This window comes from Patagioenas fasciata, chromosome 8, assembly GCF_037038585.1.
Source record: "Patagioenas fasciata isolate bPatFas1 chromosome 8, bPatFas1.hap1, whole genome shotgun sequence".
NCBI classification, from domain to species: Eukaryota; Metazoa; Chordata; class Aves; order Columbiformes; family Columbidae; genus Patagioenas; species Patagioenas fasciata.
The window spans coordinates 13086909-13108267 of record NC_092527.1 but is presented as its reverse complement, the minus strand read 5'-3'; the positions used below and the strand labels follow the sequence as shown (position 1 = coordinate 13108267).

The 21359-nt window shown below is 36.0% G+C and overlaps 1 protein-coding gene across 5 annotated transcripts in view; it reads left to right on the top strand.

Annotated features, from left to right (window-relative positions):
* The window catches only part of GRID1 (glutamate ionotropic receptor delta type subunit 1), a 518675-nt gene that overhangs the window by 414875 nt on the left and 82441 nt on the right, over positions 1-21359 (top strand). For all 5 annotated transcript variants that reach the window (XM_065843450.2, XM_071811719.1, XM_071811720.1 and 2 more), the window contains 2 exons: positions 3628-3789; positions 5104-5223. In XM_065843450.2, the coding sequence (XP_065699522.1) occupies positions 3628-3789; positions 5104-5223 (282 nt within the window). The remainder of the gene's footprint in view (positions 1-3627; positions 3790-5103; positions 5224-21359) is intronic.

Genomic DNA, 21359 nt, shown 5'->3' with positions numbered 1-21359 from the left:
ATATCAGAGAAAATAAAGGTAATCATTATAGCCTTGGGTTTACTGTGAGATCAGGCCGCGATTTCTGTGTCTTGTTTTAAGTCACATTTTTTCTGCAAGAAAATATGTAGATGGTAATGAATTCAGGTAGAAAGTGAATATGATTTTGAGAAGAGCATATTTGAGGCATTTAAGTATTCTTGTTTTTCTACCTCAGAAAGGAATTAGGAAAAAAGAAGAAAAAAGTATCCCTCACAGTAATTTAATAATATATCTTAGTGTAGGTGTTGAAAGAATCAACTGTTCAGCTACACTCACAACACTACTGAGGCGTCAGATTGGACCTGCTTCCATAATTCTGCTTTCTAGCACAGAACTAGTTCCCATTTGGGTTTAGGCAAAGACATTCAATCTATACTGCTGCGGATGTTCAGGAACTGGATTCTGCTCTGCACACTGTGAAGGATCAAATTGACATTATTTTCTAACTTATCAGGATAATTTTCGTTGTTCTTTATTATTTCTTTGCACTTCAAAGAAGTGACTCAACTTAGAGGACTACCAAAACAATACTATCAAATGAACATCATGCCTTCTTGGCTTGAATAAAGACACTGTTTACAAGCTGAATTTTGATCACTGTACAAAACCAAAATCTTTGAGTTATGTTTCATAAGTTTTAAAGAGTTCTGCCCTTAATAGGGTGGACTTCTACACTTTGTGTTAATTTATGAATTAACTAACAAATTAAACAATATTTTTTTTTAATATTTCAAATCTAGCCTTTGTTGTGGAGGTTTTGTGGTTTTGCTTTGTTTTTCTGGCTTACATATTTTCTGTTCTGAAAGAGAAATGTTGATGGTGTGAATAAAATTCAACTACTCTTCCATAGGATATTGACTTTTCAGTGAGTAGGGGGTAAAAAAGGGGTAAAATGTAGTGATGCATCTATGTCATATTTATGGGAGTAAATTCTTAGAGTATGAGTTTATGAAAAAAAGAATTTTGCTGATTAGAAAGTAATATATACTCATTTCTTGGACAAGACTTGCAGTAGAAAAGAACTGGAGTGGCAAAATGCAAGTGGTGAAGTGTGTACAAGATGTGCAGAGTAGCCTTTCCATGGCAAAAATAACTTGCTGTGTTCTCTGTAACATTTTCTTCTGTCTTGGTACAAATCCCCAGATGTATGACAGAAGGGCCTAAGTAGGAAACTCTGTTTCTTGCTGTCACTCAGTTTATATCATTCCTATAGAAGAAAAAAATGAAACAATACTAATATAAAATCTGTTCTAGATCTAACTGAAATTTGTGGATTTTGGTGGTAAATAAATGACTACTTTGTTTTGCTGTACACCATGGGGTAATTTGAGTTGGATACATGGCCGTGTACACTAAGATCCTCAAAAGCAGTTCTCTCAAACTTTCTGTCCATTATCCATGCAGAACTGTGACTGTTTCTCTAGGATCATAGAAAGCAGGAAGCGAGAAGTGAAGCAGAGTACTCAAGTACATGTTACATTTTGGCCCAGGGCTGTCTGCTAGCAAACCAAGAAAACTGTTTTTGGGAATGAAGCTGCAGTTTTCCAGAACTGAAAAAGAGCAAAGTATTTCTGATTTCTGGCTGTTCCAAGGTAACAGGCAGTGAGTTGTCAGTTAAAAGTGAGGGTATAAAATCAAATTTATTGCGGAGTGAAAAGGATCATGAGGGCACATAAAAAACAACATGTTTCCTTATGCAGGTAAAATCTACTTCAAAGCAAATGGTTTTGTAGTGTATGATTTTGGTGGCTTATTTTTTTGGGGGGGGCAGTAGGGGTGGTGTTGTTGATTTGGTTTGTTTTTTTTTTTTTTTTTTTTGTACAGAGTAGCTTAACACAGAAGAGGAAAAGTACCTTGTTGAATAATAAGGATTTGTTTGGTTGCACTATTTGAAAATTGTTTGGAAAATATCTGCAAAGTAGGGTGACAAATGCAACTGAGCAGAAAGACACTTATTTGCTGAGGGTCTTATTAAGTCTTTAACTAGTTACTTCTCCTAAAAAGAGAGGAAATCTGAAAAGTAGCTGCTTTGGAAACTCATTTAAAAGGAAATGTATTCATTGGATAAAACAGCAGATACAGGGAATATGGACTGTTTTTTCGGGAAAACTAGAAAGAAAAGAAGTGAAAGAAGATGCCAATGCTAGATGAGAGATATTGTCAGTCATAGTAGTCATAGGCAGTCATAGGTTTTGCATTGTTTTTTGCGCAAAGATACCTGTTTATGTTCAGTGACTTAAATCAGTGGATATACTCAACCTCTTTTTTGTGGTGTGTTGTATTTTTTTTTTCCTTCCTATTTGATTATTTCAAAGTGAATTTTTGCTTAGTTGTATTTTGTTCAGATTTATGTATACTTTCAAAGTGCCTAGGTTCTCAGTGTATTACAAACTCCAGATTATGGAAGATTAAATATTCTGTTTCTGAAGATTAGGATTTTAATATATCAGAAATTTACTTGGAGCCACCGATGCAACAATAATATATAGTTAAGCTTTCAAAGCTGAGTGACATTCTGCTAGAAAGTATGCAGCTGCATTAACTTGCATAGGTAGCCCCTTCCTGGTCTCCAGGCACCTTCTTCTATGGTGAATTGAGAAATCCAAATGATAAATAACAAATTCATGGATCACCATGAGTAAAGCCTTCAGCTAGGAGAATATATTTTTAATAATGATAAAAGCTGTATCTGGCAACTGACGTTAACTGGAGATTTGAATTTAGTAAAGAATAAATCAATACCCCTGAATCTCTGCCTAGATTTGAACAAGAGTACATGTAAACTCTGGAAACAGGTGGAGAGTATCTTCTTTTTTATTTTTTTCAATCACTTCTCTCAACCAACTTTCACTGCTAAAGTTTTACCACTTGCAGTGGATACCACTGCATGTCGAAGATCTGGTCTTGTATTGATGGCCATGTCTTGGTTTTAAAAAATGAAATACATAGCTGAGCGGTGTTCTTACTAGAGTCTTTGTTAATTATTTCTTCCCTTTATCTTTCACATAAATTGAAGAATAAGGGGGCTAAAATCAATAGCTCCAGAGAAGGTAGAATAGTAACCAGTTTCCTGTATTTTTGGTGGAAAGAGATGATAAAGTCTATGTAATACTGTCATTTATCTTCCCTCTATTCTAAACAGTTGCATTAGCATCATGTTTTCTGTGCCAGAAATTACCAAGGAGATTGCTCAATTGAAGAAAATAAAATAAGAAGTTAATTCCGTTCTCTCTTTTTCTCATTGCTGAAAGGACTGAAAAAGTAACAATCCTTGTCTTTCATTGATAGAAAGCTGTATTCCTTCTACAGCTTGTGTTTGTTTGAACTGTGATCTCTTACATCTTTACAGCGCTGCATTGCGGTGGTGGTTAATGCACAGGCAATGTAAGCGTGTCAGAGTCCCTTGACCAGAATGGCCAAGCAGGAAAGGTGGGAGTGAGTGCTGGTATTGGTCTGAATTGCCTTGACTGTTGAAGACATCAAACATACCCAGCTTTTCAATTTTAGTCATGTCTTCTATTTTTTTTTTTTGATTGATGGCTTTTACAGTTTATTCAAAATTATGCTTAAATAAACCAGGAGGCTCATTCTTATTATTGTTTGCAGGTTTCCAACCTGTACCTGTATGACAGTGTGCTCATGCTGGCCAATGCTTTCCACAGAAAACTGGAGGACAGGAAGTGGCACAGCATGGCAAGTCTGAACTGCATGAGGAAATCCACCAAACCTTGGAATGGAGGAAGATCCATGCTAGAGACTATCAAGAAGGTGAGAATAGACAAACCACAATTGTGTGACCAGTTGCAAGAGTTGCCCCATTTCAACTTGAGATTAGCTTTTGAAGAGGTTTTTGACCTCTATTCAACTTTTCTTTGATTTATTACAAGCAGTTGATTTACAACTACCAGGCATCATCTGCAGCTATTAAACAAGCAAATGACTTATTACAAATGACACATGCTGCAGTGTTGCTCCAGTGCTGTGTGTTCTACTGCTGTTGTTCTCATAGCTACCTTCTGCAGAGATAGTGTGATTAGGAATAGTCATACAAATTGTTGTGTGCGTGCATCATCATCATTTCCCCAAGAGAAGAACTTAAGGAGCTCGAGAGGCCAACTGATGATGAGGTTTAAGTAAATGTTCCATTTCCTGCAGCTCAACTAGCTTCATAACTTAGCTGAGCATTGGTGAGGATCTATTTGTGTACTGTAGCCCAGAGCTAAGGGATCTGGTTTAGTTAAGTTGTCACTAACAGTGATGCTGTCTTACAGCATGTTGAGTTACTCGGTTATGGACAGTACCATGGCTTTGCAGATGCATGGTAACTTCTTCATGAAATTTATTTGATCACAAATATTATTTGAAAAAAATACTCTTTTTTCTTTTTTATTATACTAACTTTAGCAATTATTGGAGAAAAACAAAACCCACAAAACAACCTTCTTTTCCCACATATATTGATGAAATGGTTTTCCTCTAGTAAATTGATGCAATTTGATCAAATGTTATGTTATACTCAGACCAGTCCTAACGACAACATCCTTTGTTGCTAAATTGATTCAAACTTTAGTGTCATTTCAAGTTTCCTTGCTAGAAATCTAAAATCAAACTCCATGATACTTTCAAAGACAAGTTTTAATCATAATAGTACTTAAAATTTTATCTTTTCATTATGCCTCTTTTGAGAGCACAGCAGGCATACTCTTTGTTTTGGACTTGGAGTTCATGCCTTTATGTTTAACCCCAGAACTGAACCTGTTGCCCTGAGTTACACTGAAAGGGGTCTTGTCTCATGGTCCAACAAGGTCCCTCTCCTTTCCTTTGGGGTTTGTCTCTGTGAATTATAAGACCTGATGGCTTTTTTCCACAATATACAGTGGATGTGTTAGTGTTAAAGTAATTTTCTCAATTGAAAAGTCTTTTGTCTGATGCTATGTTTGAGCTATTGAAAAATATTGTAATTGCCACATGTAAGTTCACTGTAAACATTTTCAAACCAGATTCAGCACACCTTTAATAAAAAGGAGTACTTATAAAGACAAATCTGTTCTATTCTAAAATTTCTGAAACTTATTTCCTTAGGGCCATATAACTGGGCTTACTGGTGTTATGGAGTTCAGAGAAGATGGCGCCAACCCCTATGTTCAATTTGAAATACTGGGCACTAGCTACAGCGAAACATTTGGCAAAGATGTGCGGAGGGTAAAGATATGCTTTCTCTCTTTTGTTTTCCTCTAAATAACATACATTCTACTTCAAAGGAGAAAATGTTATTAATTAAGAATGAATTAGTGCTACACTGCAGAAGAAATTTGCTATAAGAGAAATATTTTAAAATATCTTGCACACTTAAATCTTGAAAACTAGTTTTTTATTGGTAGACAAGAGTCCTGCAAGTTGTTTCCAAAAGTGCAGTAATGATGCAGTGCTGTAACAATACTGTGAATATAATAATGAAGACAGCACAATTCTACTATTGTATTCTATTGTTAATTAATATATAACTGATATAACTGGCACTTGTTTTATTAAGAAAACTAGCTGAGAATATAAGTTACCTAAACACACAGAGATGTTTCAAAGCATAGCAGCTGCAAGAAGTTGAGATAAATTAAAAAACTCTAGAGAAGATAACCTCCAAAATGGATGATGCTATCTTGTGTAAAGTAGAAGATGACCTATCAATGGTGGATGATGGAACAAGTACTGATAGAAATTAGAAGGCAGACAAAGTGGTTCCATGTGGCTACTAACATAATTTGTTATGGGCTGAGAAGGCTACCTGGGACTTATTCATGCCGATGGGATGGTCTGAAAATACCTGAAACTCTCAATTGAACAGTGAGGTTCTGATAGGAACCCAAGCTACAAAATGTCCCTAAACTGGTCAACAAATTGGTCAATACAGACATCACTGCTGTATGGTCAATGTGTCATACATTAAGCAGAGCTGAACAAAGAGGATTTCATGAAGAGTTAAAATTTATGACATTTTCTGTTGTCATTTTACTATTGGTTTCTGTGTTTTGTTTTGATTTACCTGGATTACATGAATCTAAATGAAAACCAGGCAAAGAACTTGTGTTTACATTATAATCTTAAAAAGCTAAATCTGAGATTCATTGAGTTTAATTTGGTATGATGATTCTGGACATGGAGCCAAAGGCTTGCAATATTTCTTAGAAATTTGACAGGAGGAAGAAAAGTGTTTGAAATGCATAAAGCTCCAGGAGATAAAATTGAAAAACCTTATGTTGACAAAAAATGTCTCTGAAGACTTCAGATTGGCTAGGCACACTTCTGTGTTGTAATGACCAGAAAGGCCTATTTCTTAGTCTGCTTTCATCTCTAGAAGATTTCTACTGCAAATGAGGAAGTCTAAATTCCAAATACTACCTAAATGATGAAAAATTAACTCAATTTTTGAAACAGTGTTGCCTATTTAATAAAACAGAGTTGTCTTAGGAGGCCTAGGAAGCAATTCTAGTTCATAAACAAAAGTATGCACCACCTTTTACGCGAAAGTATGCAAAACAGAAATATCTGGTACCATGTGAGATGCTTTGAACTATCCTACTGTGTTTCCAGCTGGCACTACAGAAAAGCATGAATGTCTTGTCAGTACTGGTTACCCCTAGCACATGGATGCCATGGAGCATTTGAGTTTGGTTCCATTTTGTTACAGAATTCCCAAGTGACTTTGAGTAAGCCACATAATCACCTTATGTTTTGATTTACCTTTCAGTAAAATTGTCATGATTACTACTTAGAACAGGTTTGAGTCCTTAAAGGGAAATGATGATGTGTGAGCATCCATTTTTTTTTTTTCTACTGTACATTTCAAATAGAGCAACACATTTAGAAAAGCTCTCACTTCAGTATCTGTAGCACGCTGACCAAATGGAGATATAATCCAGATGGGTGGACATAGCTGCAATGTCACCCAAAAGGGACCACAAGGCAAAGAAGAAGGCAAAATTACTAAAATAGCTAAACTGATATACTGTTGATCACTTGACTCCTAATGTGCTACTTTGGGATTAGGTGGTTAATACAGGAAGGCTTAACTCTTTGGATGTTAAATGCAAAACATTATACAGTTGCGCAAATGAAAGTGAGTATCATTCTAAATGGGTAAAATGCTACTGGATGTGGAGTACTACTCTGAGCTAAAATAAGGTTCTGAAAATGATCTTTTTAGCTGAATATAGAGAGAGAGTAAAGTCAGCAATATGCTAGAGGAATCTATAGAAGAACTTGTGATATTTCTTAGAGCAAGATTACCATAGAACTACTGGTATTCAATTATTTAGACAGCCTGACTTTTTATTATTGCAGCAAAAATATGTTACAGCTCAGAAGTACTTTTAAAAGCTCAGATAGTCATGCTTGTGTCATTTATATTACTTGAGTGAGAGATAAATTCTGATTTATTGTCAGTTGTTTCTGTATCAGCATTTCTTCAGATTTAGCTGTGGAGGAACACATTTTTGGTGGAAAACAGAGGGCTCTTGCTGCATGGTTTTGTTTTCCTCTGAATGGGTAGCATCTGTATCTGTTTACCCCTGTCCTGTCCCTACAAAACACTTTGCACTTTGGATCTGTGACAGGGCAGGGCAAAAGTGTATAACATTGAGTGTTGAGCCTTAGAGGCTTGACAAAAAGTTAGGGGACTTTTAATACTCAACATCCCTCTAAAAGTTTCTTGGGGTTCCTTTCCACTAGAAAGACTCCTAGGAAGATGTCCAGGATAGTAATCCAAAGATGGCAGGAATTTTCAGGGCCTTTCTGTAGAGGTGTCCTGATTCTTCCCAGTTGCCCTGAGAGCTTGTCTTTCTGCAGACAATTGTTCCTTCCACTTACTGTGACTGAGTTAGGAGAGCAAGTAAATATATGTATTTGCTTGCTTTAGTATACCTTCTCCTTTATTCCATAAGTCTAACAACATATTTTTGTGGTAAAGGCTGATAGTGGCTTTTTTGTATTTTGTTTGTGTAGTTTTTTTCTTTCTTTGTTTAGGTGTACTTTAGTGAAAAGGAAACTTCAGAAAGTGCTCTAATTTCTTTGGTTTAAACATGAGTGAACAGGGTATGTCCCTTCACTTATACCACCTTACTTTACAAAAGCATCAGGTGATTGTGTTCCATCGACTGTGTGCATGTGGAGGCTGAGAAAGCATGGTGTATTCACGCTTAAAAAAGAGATCAGTGTGGTGGCTTATCAGGGCATTTGAAAGTTGAAGGGCAAGATTGTCAGAGAAACTGAAAAGGCTTAAATGGCTAGTGCTTGATGATTGCCAGTAGGGTTTATGTTCCTAATGTCTGTAAACACCTTGTAAAATAGCAGCCTGCGCAGCTGTATATTTGAAAAACAGCAAACAAACAAACAAAAAAAAAAAGAAAAAAGAAAAGGATATAAAGAAATAAGGGAACTGTAGAACATATAAAAAGGAACAGAATCAATGAAAAAGAAACTTAAATGGCTGAGGCCGCACTAGTGTCTTAAACGAAATGAAATTTGAGTGAAAGAAAGAATGAATCACAGAGGAAGCATAACTTGAAAAAGCAACAAAAAGTGGTGTAAAGTGTTCAGGTGAAACATATGGGAAGAATGAGATTAATATCCTACTATGTTCAAAACCCTTTGGTATTTGCATTTTTAGCAGATAAAAACCACTTTCTTCTCATTTTACCTTTTATGTCCACCTCCCATGCTAAGGATGTAGGCATCAAATTCAGCATCAATCTTAATTGCTGTAATTGCTGCATTATTTATCATCGAATGTTCTTGCTCTGATTTAGAGTTACCAACACACAATTTTTTTCCTTTTTTTTTCTTTTTTTTTTTTTTCTCTTTTAAGTTCTTATTTATTAGTCCTTTATTAATTTACTTTTTTTTTACCTACATGTATGTGTAAAGCCTCTCATGTATCTTTACATTTTCATGTCTTCTACCTCAGGCTTCCTGAGCCTTTGGTTCATTCCCAGCAGTGTGGAATATATCGTAACAAGTAGCTGCCCTTCTAGGGATATGATTCAGTGTAGTTAGATGAAGTCTGTAAGGAGCTTTATGATTATCTTCATCCTGGCAGGAAGATCTTCTGTAAACATGAAATATTGTTGTTATTTTGTTTATTTTATGACAGGGATCATATTTTTTATAAAGCAATCTGCAATTCTTTCTCAAGCTGGCTGTAATGAAGGCAGAATTTATGGTTTACACACATGCTGTATTTCATAAGAAACATTCTGTTCAAAATGATAACGTTTACCATTGGCTATTCATTTCTGTCAGTTAGTATGTTTTTCATTTTTTTTAATTAGATTTTCTTGAAATATCATCTGCTTCTTAAACAATCACACTTGTTTCCTCCAGCACTTCTGAGACATATTGCAGAAGTCACTGTAAGTAGTTTTGTGATATGTTTCACAGTTCTTGAAATCCTATATTTGAAGTCTGATACTGCGCTTTAATTGGGATTGTTGCTTTTAGACAGAATCTCATCATTATCATAAAGAGAAATCCTGTATTGCTTATTAATTTAAAAAAAAAAAGGAACTGTATTTCTAGGGTTCTGCAATATTAAGTGCTTTCATTTACAAGGAAATTACCAAGACAGGTCATATGCGGCTAAAATATATATATTGAAGAGAATTAACTTAGGTGGTTACTACAGTAATTGAATCAGTTTTATTCCTATGGAAAAATACATAACTAAATTGCCTGAGTTTAGCTGTAAAACAGACGCGTGCCTCCTGTTAGACCACTTCATAAGTGTGCACTTGGGTATAGCAATTCAGTTACTCTGTGTCAGCAAAGTATCTTTCAGCTGAAATGTGAGACTGAAGTCTTGGCTACTTGTGATTACCAAACATCCCGTGTTACCTTGCTAAGGGAAGGGCTAATAGTCCTCTCATTCTGGGTAAACTACAATTTCCAGATATTTACATTTGTTTTCACTTTCTCTTTCTACTTGGGTTGATTGAGTGTTACGGTAGAATAGTTTTCAAGGAGAGTATTGCAATTAATTCTGTAAGTACATTGTGTTAAACTGAAGAAAAATCTGAAGTATTTTACTCAAAATAATAACCCTCCTTCATTTTTTAGTTGTAATTTTCTGTACAAGATGCAGGTGAGGAGTAAAGATAAATACATTCCTTGCAAATTCCATAAGTTGAATTATTAATGGTGAAAAGTCCAGCTGAATATACAGCAAATTGCTATGATCCATTTTTATACTACAGAGGAATATCAGAGAAGAAACATAATGAACCTGTGGAGTATTTTTCTGAAATGAAGTACTGTCCCTGTTTGCCCAAGTTCTGCAAATTGTTGTTTTGGAGATTTTTGTATTTGAAATATTTTATGTTCGGTAGTATTTAATTTTAAAATTATAGCTGAATTTTTACGCTCACTAACTGAAAAGTAGGTAGAAAGCTTATAAATTAATTTTTTGTTGCAAATATGTGATATGTAGTTCTTTCAAAGTTTGTTTTTTTAAATTTTTATGTTTTTGGAAAACACTGCTAATGGGTCCTGTACTTTCGTGTAAACTGTTCCTTGTGTTTGCAAACACAAAATGCTGTATGTATTTGCAAATTATACCAGGGTCAACCCCAAGTGAAAGGGATATCTTGCAAATTTCGGTTGGAATTCCTCCAAGTGTAAGATCATGCTGGTCTTCTCCTTTGGAAGACTGTTCAGCTGTTTATATGACATTTTCACAGCATGAAGCCTGAGGTTAGAATTTTAAAAGGAGCTGTATCTGAATTACGAGCAGGACCAGAATACCCACAGCAATTAGGGTGCTGCCGAAGTTTCCACAGCCCACATGCACGGCTGCCTGTATGTTTAGAAATTTTGTTTAATTGACATACTATGTCATACTTACTAGATTATAATGAATCTTGGGTATAACATTCTTCTTTTCTAACACGTATGCAATATTGCATAAAATTGTGATGTTAAAATTAGCATTCTAAAACCAGTTACATGTTAACTACGGACTTTTCATCAAAGCTCCTATAATTGATCCAAGGAGAGTATTCAGAATGGGATGAAGAGAAAGGCCCTTTCTGTAGCTCAGCTCGTGTAGAATTCTGTGCTCAAGTATGCACACTGTGGAGAAAAACGTATTTCCATAGGGAAACAGGTCAAGATCTTCTGAGCTTAACACCAGAGAAAATAGAAAGTATTTGAAAAAAACCTCTGCAAATTCTTTTTATCTTTTTGGAAATCGAAAGACAGAGATTATCTGCTATTCTCTTTTGCACAGGATCAATCTTGAACAAAGGCAACAAACCCACTGCTCCAGAAAAGAGAGAGAGAGAGAGTATTTTTTTTATTTTATTCTTTTTTAAAATTTCCTGCCCTAAGAAATATCTTTGAATCATGATTATTGTTTAAAAATCACATCAGAAGAACTTTCTGTTGAATGTCAGAATAACTTTTTTAGCATAATGTCTGTTTAGAAAAATCGCTTTGAAAGATATTAATGATAATGCCAAAATACAAGCTCAGTTATTTAACAAATCAAATAGATGTCATCTTGGCTTTCATAAGTAAATAAACTAAGGAGTTTTAACATCTCTTTATTTGTAGCATGATTTCAGTGTCGAGGACAGTTGCAAGGACTGTATGTTGATGGGGACTATGCACAGTTTCCTTTCTGTAGTGTTTGAAGTGCATTTATGTCTTGTAATTGTTCTTGTCTTATATCATTTGGTAAACTGCAAATAGATGTAGGTGCCAAGTGTAGTTCATGAAGGAATTTATTTCATCAGTAATTTTAAAATCCAGGATAACTATGTTGTCTTCATCTGTATATTGTTCTGATATATTGTGTCAGAAAATGGATGTTTAAATACAGGTAGTTAAGATATTTGGTCATGTTACAACATAGTTTTGTTAAGAAAAAAATACTAAATTATTTGGTTTAGTCCTACTAAAATAGACAACTGAAACAGAAGGTTTTTAAAATTGCCCTACTATTTTTGCTTTTATTTTTGCCATTTCTTGCTAGATATTACTGTATACTAATAAACACTTTCACATGCAGATTTTCAAATGCAAGTTTAATGACAAGATGGCAACCGCTCAGCCCAAATGTTGGAAATGAGGAACTTCTGTGTCACAGGTGCCACCAACTATCTGACTTACTTTGGCTTGGTTCCTTAATTTCATTATACTTAAAAAAATAATAACCTTAGTTTCTTAACTTACTCTTTTGGAAAGATACATGCAAAAGGGCATCAGAGTTCTGACTAAACCTCTTTGACCGTATTGGCTAATTCACTGAATCTGTACTTGGCAGAGATTGCCTGCTGGTGTTCCAGTTTCTGGCAGAACTGTCTTGAAATTGGGGACTTTCTGTTTTCAGACCACAAGGAAAACACTCAGTTTTACCTTAAAATAGCTACAATCTATGATTAATGTGATCCTGTGTCAAAGAAAGAACTCTAAAATATGCGTGGTCTAGTATCACAGTATTTCTTGCTATAGGAGTAAATGTATTTATACACTTGGGTAAAATACACAGATGTCACAAAATAAAACTTGTTTTCCATTTTGAGACAACATCCTTTTACTGGAATGGACATAGTTAATAACTCTAAAAATGGAATATTCTTTCTGAGTGTGACATTTATGTGATAGGCTACCAGAGTATAGTATGTCTGTATTTTTAATATATTAATGAGTGTGATGTACAAATATGTAACAGATCTCCCCCACAATATGATTGCTAACAGGACATAATTTTAAGTTGTATGTTGGCAACAAAATAGATTTCTTTAAGCAATATATAGTAATATATACATATATTTTAAGTATTTTCCACCAAAAATGAGGTGTATGAGCAGAGCACAATAATAATTAAAAATATTAACACTGTTTAAAAAGTCAATTGTCAATATGTTGCTATAGGCTGAAATAGCTATTAAATGCAACAACATATTTTAATTCCACTTAGATCCAAGGGAAAAAAAAAAAAACCAAAACATTTCCAACAAGACAAAACCCCTAAATACTGAAACTCACTGCAATCCACTTTTGATGGAGATTATTTGGAATGGTTTACACAGGTTGAATCTGTCACATGCATCACCCTGTTTACCCTAGGAAGCCATGCCCTAGCTATTTTTAGTGAAAAATATAATTGACACTAGACTGAATGGAAAATGGGATAGAAGTGATTTTTTAGGAGGATGGATTCCAGGTCATGCAGAGCTTAAAAAAATGTTAATAACTTGAAATTACACCTGGATCTGAAATGATGAGTAGAGTATGACAAAGAAGAGGTGTACTGTGGTGACGGTGACCATGCATGCAGTTTTTACTTCACCAAGACAGGGCAGGATCAGAAAGCCTCCTGTTAGTTCAATGTAAACCAGGCAGAGCGTCACGAAGAAGAGTTGAAGCCTGGTATCTTAAGTGACCGAATCCTCTTTCCAGTCAAAATTCTCTTATGAACACTTACATACCTGTGCTGAAATTAAATTGCAAATTACAGAAACACCTGACTGCATGCCTGAAGCCTATTGGGTTTTTATAAATAGAATTGTACAAAACATAAAGCATGCAGGATGCCAATATTCTGCCTATGAATTTAAGACACCATGGAGAACTTAGTGATGTGACTCTCTTTCATCATTAACTTTTGTACTGTGCTTTGAGATCATCAGATGAAGGATGCTATGTATGATCAGGTAATTCTTCAAATGCATAAAGCAAATCTCTTTGCAACTGAGTACTACTTTAATTTAGTAAAACAGCTGCCAATGCCTACTTCACTCACAACAATTTATTTTCTATGAAAAGATAAGTTACAAAGCCCCGTGGAGTTTATTGATGAAGTCTAATGAGGTCTAAAGAAGTTGCAGATATTGGGCTTTGTTGGAAAGCAGACATAATGAAGAATTAAAAAAAAAAAAAAAAGAAATCTGTTATAGTGGAGGAGTTAAAGAGAAATGTGCTGCTGCTCATTAGTGTCTGAAGCCAGGTACAGAAAAGAAACTTAGGAAACTTTAGGAAAAGAAACAGCATGAAAATCATTGAATCTGACACCAGTTACTTGCTTTAAATACACTTGCTAAGGTCAGTTCCCATGAATATGACAACTAAGGAGAAGAAAGGAGGCTTGCTTACTTATAGCAGTAAATTACTCTCTATTATAACACCAACAAAAGGTCCCTTCTTGGTGCTTTACTCAGCACAGTGCTTGCACTTGTTCCCACTGTGTCTGAAATTTTGTGCCATCTCGTCTGGTCCTGCTGTTTCTCCCACCATCACAAAACTTTGAGAAAACAAGTGAGGAGGCAAAACCTTTCTCCTACAAGTGCTGTATTCTGGGGTCATGTGTCCATGTCTGTTTTGTGTTATATAGTTAACTAACAGACTGGTGATTTTCCCAACCTGTCAAGGGAGTAGTTGATTTCAGCAGGTTGATTGTTATATCACCCTGCGTTGTTCATCGTAAAATCTCACATTCTTGAAATTTTATCCATTGGTAAAATTTGGTTGCAATGCTATAAGAGAAGTAGATATGTTTCAAAATAGTTGAGATGATACCATTCAGGGACATATGTGGCTGATATCAGTTCTTGGACATTTGTTTTGTTTTGTTTTTAAATAAGGGCTGTTATTTAAACATAGACAAGATTGACAGTGTCCAAATACAGGTATTCTTTTGCAAAGCAAGCTATAAAGCTTTCCAAATACCATGCTTGGGCAGATAGGCAACTGAAGGTATCAAAGCATGTAGTCCCTGGAGCTTTACCAGAAAGTAGTCCTAGACAAATACAAGAACTGGAGGGGAAGAAAAAAAAAAGCTAATATCCAGTAGCTAGAAGCATAGGTGATATTTAATACTACGAGAACATTTCAGTTTGAGTAGTTCTAGCACCCCATATAATTTTCTTAAAGCATTATGTGCAATTTATTCTGCCATAAGATTAATAATACAGTAAGTTTTTAGTGGATGCTTTGCAAGACTGCTGTCTGAGCTGTACTGAATCTAAGATCCCATTCAATACCCACCTACAAGGTTACTGTAGCTATTTACATTTCAGTAGCACCTGGAGGCTATGGTTTTGTTATACCAAGAGCTGCCTGGGTAGTTAACTATATTATGATGATATAATGCATAAACCATGTGGATGTGTGTTCAGAAAACTACTATTGTAGTTTTGCCACTCTGACAGAAAAATGGTATCAAAATCTAAGTTTTGAGAACAATTCAGTGTTGGGACTTCTCCAGGGTGTTTGCTAAGAGAGGGATAAATAATTTTGTGAACCTGGTGTAAGGTATGTTTTTTCAGGCGAGGAATAACAAACACTGATGCTCTTGGTTCAGACTCAAGGAGGGAACAGCTCACTTCTGGAGCTGAATCTGAAATTTTGTCTTTCCTACTAAGCTTTAACTTAAATAATTGAGAGTAAAGCATGTCTTGATTGGTTTTCTGAACTCGCTCAGTAATGTTACAAGGTAATTTTATTAGAAATTTTAAAGAGAAATAAGTGTTGTTTCTCCATGTTTTTATTAGGGCAAGTCAGGGCAAAAGAGAGTACAACATATTTACTTTATGAGCATGAGGAAAATGCAGAGATTTTGCTATTACTTTTTGTTAATTCTGAGTGGTTTTTGAGCATTCGGAGAAGGACTTTTCCTCGATAGACTCACTGAAAGGACATTCAGCATCTAGAGCTTTTTTTTTTTTTTTTCATTTGAACAAAAATAAGAACACAATAATCAGTGAAGCAGAAAACACAGATTTGCTGGCTGAGCTGGCTTAAAATGAAAGAGTGAATCTGAATCTAGGGTACAGCCCACAGAGTCTGCTACTCTACTGTGGCTCTCACCACAGAACATTTCAGTGGATTTCTTAATTAAAACAAAATGTCTAATCTTCTCTGCATCTCAAGATGAATCTCTTATGTCAGGAGCTTGCTCTCTGAGTTTACTTCTCTTCCTCTCCTGCATCCCCCAGTTTCAGCCTGGCTACATGGTCCTTACTTGTGTGTTGTGACCTGCACCGTGGAAGATTCTCTTTGTCAAGGACACTCATTTGCCTCCATGGAAGCCATGATCTCCCCTGTTTCTGCAAGTAATTCAGTCTGACCCTGGGTGCAATCTGGCTCTGAAAGATCGGTACCTTTCTCTGTGCTGCCTAACCACCACATGTAGCAGAACACAACATACAGTCATACAGTGAACTGAGAGATTAAATATATGCCATTCATTCCACAAATCGACATGATGGAGTGGAATTCAAATCAATATTGGTTTTCTCTCTGTTTCTATATTGAATCCTGATGGAGGGTTTGGGCTAAGACAGATTAATTGTTCCAAGATCTATAACTATGTTATTTTAACTATGGTTTGATTTAATAAACAAGTAAGGAAAAAAAAAAATGCAAAAAAACCCCTAATGTTAGGTTTTGGAAGAAAAAAGGGAGACGTTTTCATATAGGTTTTCATTATTTATGTAGTATATTTCTGTATATTTTGCCTGTGGGTTGTCTTACAAGACTTCTGTGCATTATGAATTCTACTATGTCAGACATGACTTACCACCTTCATAACATTTTATCGAAGATGACTCCTGTTGAATCTTTTTAATTATCTGTGATCTTTCACTATTTCTTCCATTCCCAAGATGCAGTGCACAACATGCATTTATTGCATAAAATGAAGAAAAGAAATGAAAAATATGAATTGAATCGCCTTTCGTTAATATATTCAGATTTTGGTGAGAGTGAGTTTTCATAAGGAAAGGAGTTCAGATTAGACTAGAGAGGTATTTTTTCAGAATTAATCAAAATTTTAAGGCATTAAGAAGTTTTGGCTTTAGCACAATTACTGCAATTACATTAGTTATTCAGTATGATTTATTATGATTTTTCAGATTCACAAGGGAGAGCTTAGCACAGTGCTTGTGCTCTGATTTAACAAGCACGCTGCAGGCAAAACATCTCTGTAGCAACCTCCTTTGTGCTTCAAGGTGGTACATTACCGAACCAGCCATGGGAACTGGGACACTCAACAAACATCCCAGCAAAGCACACAGTTTCCCTATTGCTGATTTGGTGTGATCATTCAGGTGGATTTGTGGATTATAACATAGTTCAATACTGGACAGTCTGATGAGGATATGAGAGTAATTATTATCTGACAGCGGAGTCATCTGTGAAAAGTCAGAGCCTCCACCATTGAAACCTTTGTGTCAGCCACAGAGGGACTCTGCTTCGAAAAATAAATAGCCTTCATCTTAGGAATGCTTTCTAGGTGGAAAGGGTCATTATTGGTGGGGAGAATAAGGCTGGACATTCCTTTGTCTGTCTGTCTCTGACATATGTGAAGCACATAAGGTTGAAGTCTGCCGGCAGTGTCTAGCATAAAGCAGCAGTCTTCAGTTTCTTATTTGCATTAATTGCACACTTGTGAGGCTGTCTAGTTGCTTTTTGTCTTGCTCAAGAAATGATGCATTGCCTGCAAGTTTTGTCTATTCTGTATGGTCTTTATAGCACAGGTTGGCTATTAATTGCCATAGGAATTCACCATGTTTATCACTTGAGCTATAGCTGCCCTTATAATATTTTATACTAATAAAAACAGGAAACAAATTTCCTTGCTTAAATTACATTGATTGCGCTTTTACTATACCTATCCTCTGGCTTCATTTGAGAATTACAGCCTATTTCTTGACCATTTACAGCATTTCAGAGAGGATCTCTAGCTGTTCACTGCTCCTGCAGCCTGCCAGATAATCTCTCTCTGTTCTCGCAGATTTTGAGTGAAATATACTTTAAGAACCTGAGTTAGTGTTGCTGGTGTCTCTGTAAAGGAGGATTTATGGTAGGTGTTTTGAGTACTTATGCTGGATTTTGAAAATAAGTTGCCCTGGTTTCCCACCCTTTATGAAGCAAAGAAAAACAGTCAGCGGGATCTCCTGAAAGGACAGGAGGAATTGGAACAGCAAAGGATCTCTTCAGCTCCCTTCTCCCCTGGGTCTCACAATGCAGCCTGCCCACATTAATCATCCTCATTGCTCCATGGTAGTTCGTCAGGCTGCAGCAAAGATTAAATATCCTTTCCTGTAGCTGAATTAACTTTCTAGATGTAGGTGGTATAAAATAGGTACATCAATGTACCTACTTCCTCTCTGGTTTTAATTTTTTCAGAAATCCTGTCTGTTCTGATTTTGTAATAACTATGAGTATTTCCAAGAGTTGGAAGTTCAGAATCAGACCAGTAGCAAAGCCTCTGTAGAGGTAGAATATCCCAGTGAAGTGAGGTGTTATAATTCTGATTTTGAAACACTGCTCTAGGATATGTCACTTCTCTAGCTCTGGCTTGCTTCAGTAGGTATTGCATGGTCCCATCCAGAAAGACACTATATGGATTAATGGTGCTTCAGATCAATGAGCAGAGGAAGTGATTTTCTTTCCTCCTTCTCCCCCATTAGATATGAAGACACCTCAAACCCAAAGCCATTCCTGTGTTTGTGTACAGTCATGATCCTGTCACTCCTTTAAATCCTGTGGTGTTACCCATGCTTCTTATCACCAAAAACAAACATTAGCAATGGATTCTAGGATAGAAATTGGGATGCCTGTTAGTCTGATTGATCTTAGTTTCAGAATTTCTTCAGTAAATGTAAGCATCTCAAAATGCCTAGTGACAAATTAAATGGGGCATAGTCCCAGGGAGCAGAACGGTGCTCTGTGGGGGAGTGCGCTGAGAGTATAGGCACTTCGAGTAATCCAGGAACCTGGAGATGCAATGATTAATGAGGAAGGGACCTCCAGCTGGCCTGTAACCTAAGCAAGCTGTCAAAGTCTGCTAAATTAAATACTGGTTTGATTGACAGCAGCTCTACTGAAATCTGCATCAGGACTAGTTCTATTGCCTTGCTGCTGTGTATTTATTCTGAAGTATGCCTGTTCTTAGGTATCTCAGACTTTTTATGTTTCAAATTGCAACTCTAGATGTTCTCCTTTTGTTTGGGGCTGAAAATCATTTACATAAAAATGGCGAGTCTTTAAATTGTGGGAAAGTTTATAAAATATGCAAACTCATATACATGTATATATAGATTTCACTGTATCTGAATTTCCTTTGTGGCATATTCAAATCTGCTTTTCTTGTTGGTCACTTAAAAAAGAAAAGCAAGTAGACAAAAAGCAATTTTTCTAGGGGCATTCTGAGGGCTATATGAACACATTTAAAGATCGCAACAAGATCCATTATTTTATTTTGGTGTGCTGACTAATGCTGTCAAAAGCATGGGTTTTGGGAAACAAAACATGCCCAGTGGAAATAAAGGGCTGTGAGAAAAATGGAAAGAATTTATGGATGATAATCATCAATAAACCTGACAGACGATAGCAGTACTTTCTTTAGCTGATTACAAACTAGAAATACAATTATGCTTTCCAGACTTAGATTAATATTGCTGTGAGGAAGAGTCTTTCCTTATTTTATCTACATGATATTTTGAAGAGAGTAATGTAATCTCCCTTCTAGCGCTCTGGGCTGGCCCCAGCTGCCTGTGTGGGGTGCAGGAGGTGCCCTTCCTCTCAGCAGAGGATCTGACCTCTGACACCTACCAAGGTACCACACCTGGGTGACTCCTGGGCTGGTCACTACACAGGAGGGGCAGCTCAAAGGGTGGACACACATGCTGGAAAAAAATAGGAAGCTGGTGACATTTGGGATGCTTCAGTTTCCTCTAGTATGGGAAATGGGAAGTTACTGTATCAATCATCAGCTGATGAGCATTTGGGCAATGCCAAAAAATCGGTAACAGGTTTTTTGGTAACAGTTCAGAAGGAGATAGGGAAAATTTCAACACAAATAAAATACAAGCTAGTTTATTGCCTTAATAAATGTTTCTTATTTAAATCAGATGCATTTTTTTTTCAAAATAATAGATTTTCGTAGACTGAGATAGCTTGCATTCTAGGTCAACTTTTCTGTCTGTTTTTTGGAAAGTTAATAAATATTTTTGCTATCTGTTTCAACATTGTGATGTTCTGTTTCATGTGTTAATTCCATGTAGGGATTTTTTTTTTGTAGTGTATGTGTGTATATATATATATATACACACATTAGCTTCTTTCATGTAAAAGATGAGAAACTCCAGCTTGAAAGCCTAACTAAATGTTACCATGGTTTCACAGATAATAATAAATTACTCCCTTCACTGCAACTGGCAGGCAGTAAATGCAACAAGTACAAGTAGGGGTTCTGTTTGCAGCAAGTGACCACGTGTAAGGTGATCTAGCTAAACATCTTCTTATATCTTTTTTTCTCTGCCTATTGCCTCGCTTTACAGTGACTCTGAACACCTTTGAGTTGGCTGTGTCATTAGCAGGCATATATATGCCTCAGTTGAGAGATTATTGAAAACAGGTATTTTCTATTAATGAATGTGTTTCTGGTTCTAATTTATAAAGTCTACTTTAATGAATTTACTCTCATGTGGCATTCCTTTTAATTATCTGAAAGAGAACGCACAAACGCTTCTTTTTATAAAATTATTTTTCCTTTGCAAAGACTAAAATATTGATTACTAGCTAGCTGGATTTTGCTGTCTTTCGTGTTAATGCTACTGGTTTCTTTCTGTAGAAATATTGTCTCCCTAGTGTTACCTTCATATGAAGACCTTCTTACCTCTGCAGATCTTTATTTTTCCTTTAGAGGAAATGAAGCTGTCTTGGAAATAAGTTTTGAATGGATTTTTAAGTTCTCTAATGATCAAAGAGATGGTTGCAATGAAATCGTTGCAATGAAAATAAGAATATGTAATGATAAGCATTTTATACATAGGATTTTCAAAATTACTGTGTTCTGTTGGTCACAGCACTTGTGACAGGACTCCACAATAACTCTTACAGCCAGTTACTTTTCTGAAAGGATACATGTTGAGAGTTGTTAGCACAGATATCCTAAACAACTGAAGAATAGCTTTACTTGACCAGAACAGTTATTGTCTAGGTGCAGTATCGTGATGCTGCAGAAGCAGCAGCACCAAAGTTACTGAGGTGGGGTGTTCCTCAGGGTTCAAATACCATTACCCAGGCTGTGACCCAGCTGTGGACAGCTGTTAGCTGTTTTACCTAGTGAGGACACTGCCAGTGAATGACTGACTGATGACTGCAAAAAGGCAATAAACAGTTATGTCAAATTCATTATTAATACAAAGAGGTTCATTTTCTGAACCAGCCTTTGAATATAGAGTGAATATGAGTTTCCTTCCTGAAGACTGAGATGGAGAACAGAATACATAGTCACATTGATGTCAGACGTGCCTCAGGACCCAAACCCATCCAGCTGC